Source organism: Monomorium pharaonis, chromosome 7 (genome assembly GCF_013373865.1).
Source record: "Monomorium pharaonis isolate MP-MQ-018 chromosome 7, ASM1337386v2, whole genome shotgun sequence".
NCBI classification, from domain to species: Eukaryota; Metazoa; Arthropoda; class Insecta; order Hymenoptera; family Formicidae; genus Monomorium; species Monomorium pharaonis.
This window is the reverse complement of record NC_050473.1, coordinates 4,887,632-4,897,690: the sequence shown is the minus strand read 5'-3', so window position 1 is coordinate 4,897,690 and position 10,059 is coordinate 4,887,632. Positions and strand designations below refer to the sequence as shown.

Genomic DNA, 10,059 nt, shown 5'->3' with positions numbered 1-10,059 from the left:
TAAGCACGCAATGAATTGGCTCAATGTCTGCTGTAGGCTGTAAACAGTAAAGCAATACGAAGTGGAGACATTTTCTACGACTACTGCTACGGCCTACGACTCTCCATTGTAGATGGCCCTTTACTGTTACGGTTATGTCAATTCATGTGTGAGGGCCTTTAGGTTTCGACCAATCACGTACTTGAATTAGCCGGTTACGGTTATGGTCGCCCAATCCGACGCGTCAAAATCTTACGTTATGGTTATGTCAATTCATGTATGAGGGCCTTTAGGCCGAAATCACATGGTGCGGAATAGAGCTGCGGAATAGAACGTGCGTCATAGAAGCAGCCAAGAGAAATCAGAGCTTTATCACATCAGAATGCGTTGATGCGGCAAAGCTCTGATTGGCTGCTTCTATGACGCACGTTCTATTCCGCAGCTCTATTCCGCACAATGGCCTAGTTTACATCGTGCATTTGATACGCGTATCAAATAGTAAATAACTAGTGAATGTGTTTAATCATTGGCTGATCAGCTTAAATTCACTACTTGATACGCGTATCAAATGCACGATGTAAACTAGGCCAATGTGATTTCTTAGGGTGCGGTCCCATGAAGCGGATTATGCAGAAGCGGAACGAGCGGATCACCAATCGCGGGATCATTCTGATAGAACTCTTTCAAAGATTCCGTCGAAACGATCCTGTGATTGGTGATCCGCTCGTTCCGCTTCCGCATAATCCGCTCCATGGGACTGCACCCTTACTCTTGAAGTTCACTGCGGTAACCTCTGCGTTTCGTCAGTTCCATCACTCTTGGACCTTGGTCACTCTGTCACTCTTTCCGCGACTTCTCGAGTGACGGGTCATCTTCCAAAGCAGGTGTTGTATCAGTCATTTTCATGCAATACTAAGGACGAATCCTTGCGACTTAATTCAGATAGTCGAATTGAACGAACGCTTTTACCAGGCGTAAACGGAAGTTGCGACAGTTACTACGATGTTGTCCTGGATGCAGGAGGCAGTGAAAATGAATCCGTTCTCGTCGCCGTTTACAACAGCTAAGTGTCAGGCACTGGAAAAAAAATCTGGAGATTTAGCTGCCGTTCGGCCGCTTCCGAATCGCCCTGCTGCCGCCGCCGCCGAGGAAGGTGGTCAGTAAAGATCGAATGTTTTTAATTTAATAATCGTGTATAGAACGAGTTATCGAACGATATCTCTCGGATGAGAGGTTATATGGCTTCCGCGCAACTTCACGATGTTCTACGCTATGTGAGATGGATCTCACTCGTAATACTAGAACAGCTGTCGATACGTCCCAAGGATTTTCCGCATTTATGCTGAAATATTCCCTTAATGCGATAAGATCCGCACGCCATATTTCACATGATAGTCGCGTTATATAATCTGAAATGTGACCAAACGTCACCTGAAACGTGATCGAATGTCATTTCATTGTCAAACTCGCATTTGAGTTATTCTCTTGCTCTATCGAAGATCGCTCGTGAATATTTCCCATTTCTCAACTACCTAAAATTGAACAATACTGATACAATTTAAGGTAACTTTGCTGAAATTCTGGTTTAACTTTATTAACTCAATCAACATTTGAAATAAAATTTTCATCTTATAATATTAATTGATAAATTAATTCCATTTAATTTACAATTAAATTACATTTTCATAGACCAATCTATCCATTGCTTAGATCAATTGATGTATATGACCTGAAACATTTTTTATTTCTTTGTATATATTCAAATTTAACAGAATTAGCAAAATGGAAAAATTGAATCTCAAACGTTATGGTTAGCTCTGGAATATTAATTGATATTTGGTTAAGAATGTTCCTAAGAAATAACATTGTGTACATGGAGATAATAATTGACTTTGGTAGCTCTAGCTAAGAACAAATGTCATAAAAAATCATTGCAAATAATAGAAGCGTTTACATATGGTATTATTTTGAATAGATATTATAGATATGCTTCAATTTTATTCTCCACACATTCTAACAAGAGGAAATCACGACGTGATAATAATCGATTTTGATGAAAATTATTGTATCGATAGGTCATTATATCAGCATTTGCGAGAAAATCATGATTAAAAGTTACGAGCGTATCAACTAGGGGATCCTGGAGTGTCTTTGAAATTTGATTAAGGTCGATAATGTAGAGTCATTCATACACATCATTAATGAGATTTCATATATATTTTCTGTATAGATTTAGAAATTCTTTTTGAGAATTAAAGTACATATATTAATATCAATCTATCAATTTAATTTTATATTGAGAACGAAAAAAATTTTTCTCATATTGTTCTACTTATCGACTTTTTACATGTACATAACCTAGATTTTTATTTTTTCATTTTCCAATTTACGGAATGCGAATCTTTTTCTAGGCTTCTAATCTTATTTCTAATTGCACGATATTATTCCTGAGAGTTTTTTCTAGGGGGCGACGTGATTATTTTATACATATAAACTCTAGATTTTTCGTATAAAGCAAATATTGTCGTTAGATGACTAATAGATAACAATTTTTTTTATTTATCAGAACAAATCGTACGTCGCCCCCTTCATTTTTGTGCGTACTTTAATCCTGTAAAAGGATTTTGCATTCTGTTATTCCAATTGGAGTGACAGAGTTACCAACATTTTTTGGGGAACTTGGATTTTCGAATTGGAATAACAGAATGCAAAATCCTTTTACATGATTAAAGTACGCACAACATATAAATATACAAAAATGAAGGGGGCGATGTATGATTTGTTCTGATAAATAAAAAAAATTGTTATTTATTAGTCACCTAACGACAATATTTGCTTTATACGAAAAATCTAGAGTTTATATGTATAAAATAATTACGTCGCCCCCTAGAAAAAACTCAAGAATAATATCGTGCTATTAGAAATAAGATTAGAAAGCTAGAAAAAAAGATTCGCATTCCGCAAATTGAAAAATAAAAAACGAAAATTTAGATTATGTACACGTAAAAAGTTGATAAGTAGAGCAATATGAGAAAAAATTTTTTCGTTCTCAATATAAAATTTAATTTATAGGTTGATATTAAAGATGTATCGGACTGAAGTTCAAAATGGTACGAAGTTGCTAAAAATTTGTGAAATTGTTCTTTTAGTTTCCCTAATGTACTGCAAAAAATTGAAAACGCATCCACTAAACGGTTGCTGAGTTATAACTATTTTAATTTTCACTGATTTTACATGGTATCCTTTTCTATCTTATGGAAAAAGACGATTTTGACGGATGAAACAGCTAAAAAAATATAGAAGAAATAGTATCAGTGTTTTGAATTTTTTTGTACATCTAGTATATGAATAGATGAAAATATCTACCAAGTTTCAATTGTCTTCACTACACCGTTTTAAAGAAATAAAATATAACTTGAGATAATTGTGCATTTTCACTGTCAAAAGTTTAAACTCATAAGTGAAAAAAATCGCAAATACGTGAAAAATATCTTTGTAAGAGTAAAAATAAGACTCCAACTATTGTTCAAGTTTCTTACATCTAGATTTACTATGCGTTAGGCGTAGATATTTAAGTATTTCAAATTTCATGCACTTTTGTCTAAGATTGTATGTTCGATACACCCTTAATATGTGTACTTTAATTCTAGAAAAGAATTTCTAAATCTATACAAGAAATACATATGAAATCTCATTAATGATGTGCATGAATGACTCTACATTATCGACCTCGATCAAATTTCAAAGGCACTACAGGATCCCCTTAAGGAGACGCTGGACTGCCTCTCAAACTTGATCAGGGTCGATAATGTAGAATCAAGAAAAGTTGTCCTTTACGCGCCCTTTTTCATTAAAAAAATTGTCGATTTTTCACGGAACAGTTTCCTCATATAAATAATTTATAATTTCATCGTTTTTGTTCTCCCAATAGATGGCGTGACAGTGTAGCAATACTTTTCTGCACGCTTATCTCTTTGGGTGCGTTCGGGGAGACGCTATTAGCGCTATCAGCATCAGTTTATCCTTGTTCTACTTTTAATGAGTAATGAAGATGGACTGATGCTGGTAGCGCTAATAGCATCTCCCCGAACGCATCCTTTGGCTTATATCTTTTTTACCTTTATATCTTTTTACCTTTATATCTTTTTTATCTGCCTTTGTTATTACATTAGATTTATAAATTCAGTGACTCTAGATATTACATTTACACATGTGCGCTACTCGCGACATGCATATGGTAACTTATATAAATTCGCAGAATTACCAATGCTTTGTCTCCTCCGGCTCGTGCATATTTTCACACTTATGGGCAATAGCAGACTTTCCGCATTCTTACACAATGTACTATTCTTTTATATTTTATAGTGTAACAAAAAATATTTATCTTATTTTTTCCTTAAAATTTTCGAGAATTTGTTTTAACTAAAAACACAATAATTATACAAGTATAATTTTATTTGTACTATTATTTGGTAATTATAATTATATGTGAATGTATTAAATTTATTTAAATTAATACGATGTTGTTTTGTGTATTTGCAGATAGCTGCGAATTTGGATCGAATCAGTATTTTATCTTATGTGGTATTGGAGGAATTTTGTCATGTGGCATCACTCACACCGGAATCACCCCCTTGGATTTAGTCAAATGCCGAATTCAAGTGGATCCTCAAAAATACAAATCAGTGTTCAGTGGATTTCGAGTAACCATTATTGCTAATTATTTATTTTTTTATTTTAGATATCTGCGTATAGACATAATATTATATAATAGATATAAAGATATACAGAGTGATTCAGAACAACCAAGATGTCCTTACAATGGCTACGTTCAGAAAACACAATCGTTGCACAACAGTTCAGTAATTTGCTAATATAATTGATCTAAATTTAGAGATCTAACAGTAAGGACCAATAATCATTGACTGCTTACTGATCACTTGTGTTTTCTGAACATAACCATTGACATATTCTCGAATTAATTTTGAGACAATTTTTTCTTTACGAAAATTTTATCCAAAACTTACTTTTGAATTATTAAATAAAATAATTACCGAATCACGAGAGGCATACAGAAAGTAGGCAGGGGTGGCGCGATTCACTATCCAACACAAGTGATTACATATTCAATGTCTTCATACTGCTTAATGGATGAATAATTTTACCAGAAATAAACAACACTTCACATGTAACAAATTCATATCGAGTCATAAGTTTTTTTTTTCTTGACACAATATTTTTAAATAAATAAAGACTGATACACATTTAAATCTCGCAAGTATACAGTATATGGCGGCTAGTGGTAAACAGGTAGGATCTTCAGTCCCGGAGTGGGAAGAGGAAGTGAAATACTGGCTAAGGAGAGTTGGAAAGTGGAGGCACAGTGAGATGTGAGAGTAAGCCCAGAGGAAGGAAAGTGAAGGAAAGACGAAAAGCAGGAGAGCAAGTTGAATATTAGAGTAAGGCATTACAGGAAGATTGGAGAGATGAAAGATGGAAAAGGTATGGAGGAAGTGATACACGAAGAGGAGGAAGGAGCAAGGATGGAGAAGTAATGACAGATGGCGCGTATGACTTATCGGTATGAATTTGTTAAACGTGAAGTGTTGTTTATTCTCGGTAAAATTATTTATCCGTCAAACAGTATGAAGACATCGAGTTTGTAATCACACGTATTGGATGAAGCTTTGAATAAAATTTTTGTAAAGGAAAAACATCTCAGAATTAACTCAGGAATATGTCATTGCAAGGACACCTGGGTCATTCTAAATCACCCTGTATATGTATATTGCAAATTTATTATAGGTGACTTACGCCGAAGATGGCCCTCGAGGATTAGTGAAAGGCTGGGCGCCTACTTTCTTCGGATATTCGATTCAGGGAATGTTCAAATTTGGTCTTTATGAGGTTTTCAAAGTTTATTACTCGGCATTGGCCGGTGAAGAACTTTCCTATGAATACAGAACCAGTTTGTATTTGATATCGTCAGCTTCAGCTGAATTCTTTGCAGATATTGGCTTAGCGCCATTTGAAGCCGCCAAGGTAATTGATTAGCAATATTTTTATATTATTAACAAGATATGTTTACAATTGGTAAAAAATCAACAATTTTCAAGGAATTTTTTTGTTCTTGAAAATCGCAAATTTTATGGGATTTTATTGATACTCAAGGAAATTTTGCGAATTTTACTTTTAAATTTAAACTTTAGCCCTTACTTTCTGATAACAGTTTCTTTGATCATTTTTTCTTGACAATGTAATTGAATATGAATGTGGATAAAATCTCTCTGATAACATTCTTTGATCATTTTTTCTTGATAATGTCGACAATTGATTAGCAATAAATATGGTATTTACATTTTTGTATGACTTATAAAGGACCCCGCCATTACCTTTATGTAGGCTTTCGGTGGAATTGGCTGGAACCGTAATATTCTGTAGTTCGGTGTTCTGATTAAAAGTTGTATCAATGCGACCCCTCCCCGACAATCATCCGCGGTGTTCGACCAGTCAGCCAGTGAGCGAAGGCGCATAGCGCCTTATGAATTGTTCCACATGTAAAACACGGCGTTGTAATTGAGACTAAGGGCCGAAGCACAAAACATGACGTAATGATTAAGACGTAGATAACGCACAAGCTTTGTCTACGTCTACGACTACGACTGTCTTAATCATTAGCCATATTTTGTGTTCGGCCCTAAGTCCCGCCATGACGTACCGAACCAAACCTGCGCATCCGCTAAGACGGTATGCATGCGCCGTACAAACCCCGAACGTGAGGATACCACCGGCGAGACTTTCCGACGAGCCTCGAGACGATCCAAATTCGCAAAAAAACGAGTATAATAAAAAGGCGAATCTTATCAGGAAACTCCACTTCACTTGGAGTCAAGACCTGCACCAGATCCCCTGGTCTACGGCCCTAGCAAATGGAATAAAGCGTCTTCGCCGAGTTCCCGGCCGCCAACCTCTCGTAGTCTGCAATCCGCTTCTGTAGAACGGCACATACAGGATCGAGCATCTCGGCTCCCGCCAAGCGTTCTTGGCTAACTGGTTCTTCGCACATATCTAATAGCAGCACGATGTATAATCGAGATCAAGTGTCTTGGCCTCCGCCAATCCTGAGAATTCTCGGCTGTCGCACCATCCTGGCTATCCACCCTCCGTCCCTGATACCGCGATAAGAATGTCTTCGCACCTCGCGATTCTTGCGTCTCCGATCACTCCTGTGCCGGCGCACGCTCGCGCACCGACTTGCCTGGGAGCTGGCACCGCTCCGCGAACCACCGCGAAGCTCCGCGCCCGCGACAAGCACATACAGATTCCCCGCGTTGCAACTCATTGTATATTATAATCGAAACCGTTGGCTAGTTTATTTTTATATTATACTCAAAACTGCTTGTTGGTTCATTGTACGTTATGAGAAAAATCGTAGACGTTCTTGTTATACTCGGTCGTAGTTAATGTAAAAACCCGCGATTATTGTAAATATCTCAATGTTCTTAAAATGTGATATATCGTTCGTATATTCGCTACAATCAAAGCGTTCTTGTTATTTTCTCCCTCTTGCTCGAACTACTTTCGACCCCGAATTTCCGACAAGCTTATCTGCGCTTGGAAAATAGGTTGTTACAAAGTCATAAAATGGTCGCCAAGTTCAAAATTTACCTCTTTTTATTACAAAAAGGGTCAAAGATTCATTATTTCTTATTATCACCTACAATAGTTATTCTTCATCACTTATTTATTGGTTTTCGAATTCTTTTATACCAGTCATTAATCCGTTACTGCACATGAAAGACGACATCAGCATTGCTCTTTGACGATAATTTTTATTGAAATTGTAAAATAATTGCCGTCAAATTATTACAGTAAGTTTATTTATTTTTGCGACATTTAATATTAAATATTCTTTATATTATTAACTATTGTTTCTGCTTAGTTTCTGTTTATGATGTTTGCTGGAATTTGAGAAAAAGTAATTTTAAACAACACTGAATAAACATTGGACATACTGCTAAGGAGTTGAGAATTGACGTAAAAAATAAATTCCCGCGGTTCAAAGATGAAAAAAACAGCGTTTCCAATTCTCCTTACAAAGACAAGTGAGAAATTGAATTGAATTCCAGCGAAAATATATCTGAATAAAAATGAGATGCACTTCAATTAAAGTCGACCATGTCCATATTGTTAGATTTCTGGTCCATATTGACGAATTAATATTTTAGATTTGACATCGATTCAATCATGTTTAAAATTTCAAGTTAACTTAGTTTTATATGATCAGACTGAAGAAGGACAAGTGGGTCCGAAACGTCCTAGTTTGTCTTAGAGTTCTCTATTGAGGAGTTGTATGGTTTGAGAATAAATTGATCAACTATTTTTGCGAACAAAAACTTTGCTCATCTTTGACCGTTTCTATTGTATATATTTTGCGTATGCTTATTGCGAGCTTGTTAATATTTTATTTTTAAAATAAATTTATTTTAATTTATTAGAGCTTTACAAAATTTAAAAATTCTGTAAATCTTACTTGGAATTTTGAATAAAAATCGTGGAAAATTCGAGAAATTCTTAAAATTCTTTTAGAAAATTTAAATAAACACTCTAATTATAACAAATTTTCTTTTAACGTTTTATTCTCTTTTATCTGGAAAATTGGATTTCAAATTACAGGTCAGGATACAAACACAGCCAGGGTATGCTAATACTTTACGACAAGCACTACCAAAGATGTATGCAGATGAAGGCCTTACCAGTTTCTACAAGGGTTTGGTGCCGTTATGGCTGCGTCAAATCCCATATACGATGATGAAATTTGCTTGCTTCGAGCGTACTCTCGAACTTCTATATAAACACGTAGTACCCAAACCTCGGTCAGACTGCAGTAAAGGCGAGCAGCTAGTGGTCACATTTGCAGCTGGATACATTGCTGGTGTATTCTGCGCTATTGTATCTCATCCCGCTGATACGGTAAGTTTTATAATAGATCCATTCATACATTTAAAAAGAGCAAATAAGGCAAAAATAAATAAATTAAATTTCAGCTATTAATCTTTTATTGTCTCAATACGTGTTACATGTTGATATTTTAAACATTCATAAATTTCTTTGGAGTAATATAGTAGGATTATGTATGTTTTAAAGAGCAAGTTCGCTCTACGATAGAAAAATTTATTTATTTTCTTATACTAATATGAAACATTTTGAATCCACACAATATAAATGTCTGGTCCAGGTGGTGTCAAAATTGAACCAGGAAAAGGGGGCATCTGCAGGCGAAGTTTTGAAAAAGCTTGGCTTCGCCGGTATGTGGAAAGGCCTCGGACCGAGGATCGTTATGATTGGTACCCTGACTGGGGCACAGTGGTTCATCTATGATGCCGTCAAGGTTTGGTTACGTATGCCCCGTCCACCACCACCTGAGATGCCGGAATCTCTCAAGAAGAAACATGGTCTGACATAAGCGTAGCGTAAACGAAATGGGCCGACCGGATTGTCGGTTAGAAAAAGAGACGCGCATAAATCAGTTTCAATTTGATCTTTATATCGTGCATTATTAATGCACGATGTCTCATTTTATTTTGGTGATAATATTTATTCTTCAGCATTATACAACAAGCATCAACGGGCAACACTGCCGCAAGATTAGAAAAAACAATTGTGTCTTACAAATAGAAAATATAGAATGCTAATTGTATTAGTTTCGTAATTGTCAGAAGCATAGTAAATTTAATTCATAATAGCAACGGTTTATCCAGTGTAATCCGTAAGCTGCCATGTTGTACATAAGGTGATCGCTACAAATAAACAGGCCGATTACTCAATCATATTGTTTAATATTTTCCCTTTTTCCAAAATATAACAATAATACAATTAACAATACAACAATCGAATCGAACATACGACGCATGTAATATTTTACAAGATATATCGATGATTTAATAAAGTTTTCGCTTGCTTATTGCAATTATATTGAATTATGATATCGGAAATCATGTGAATTTATTTCATATAATGTACACATTGAAATAAACTAATATTTTCTTAGGTCTTCGCGCTTCAGAGCAATGTAGATCC

The 10,059-nt window shown here is 35.5% G+C and overlaps 1 protein-coding gene across 1 annotated transcript; it reads left to right on the top strand.

Annotated features, from left to right (window-relative positions):
- Nucleotides 1-715: 715 nt before the first annotated feature.
- LOC105835994 (phosphate carrier protein, mitochondrial) lies at nucleotides 716-9,807 on the top strand. Its single transcript, XM_012679718.3, has 6 exons — nucleotides 716-863; nucleotides 952-1,135; nucleotides 4,522-4,682; nucleotides 5,785-6,021; nucleotides 8,656-8,952; nucleotides 9,218-9,807. The coding sequence occupies exons 2-6, from the start codon at nucleotides 982-984 to the stop codon at nucleotides 9,443-9,445; spliced, it is 1,077 nt and encodes a 358-aa protein (XP_012535172.1). The 5' UTR covers nucleotides 716-863; nucleotides 952-981; the 3' UTR covers nucleotides 9,446-9,807.
- The last annotated feature ends 252 nt before the right edge of the window (nucleotides 9,808-10,059 follow it).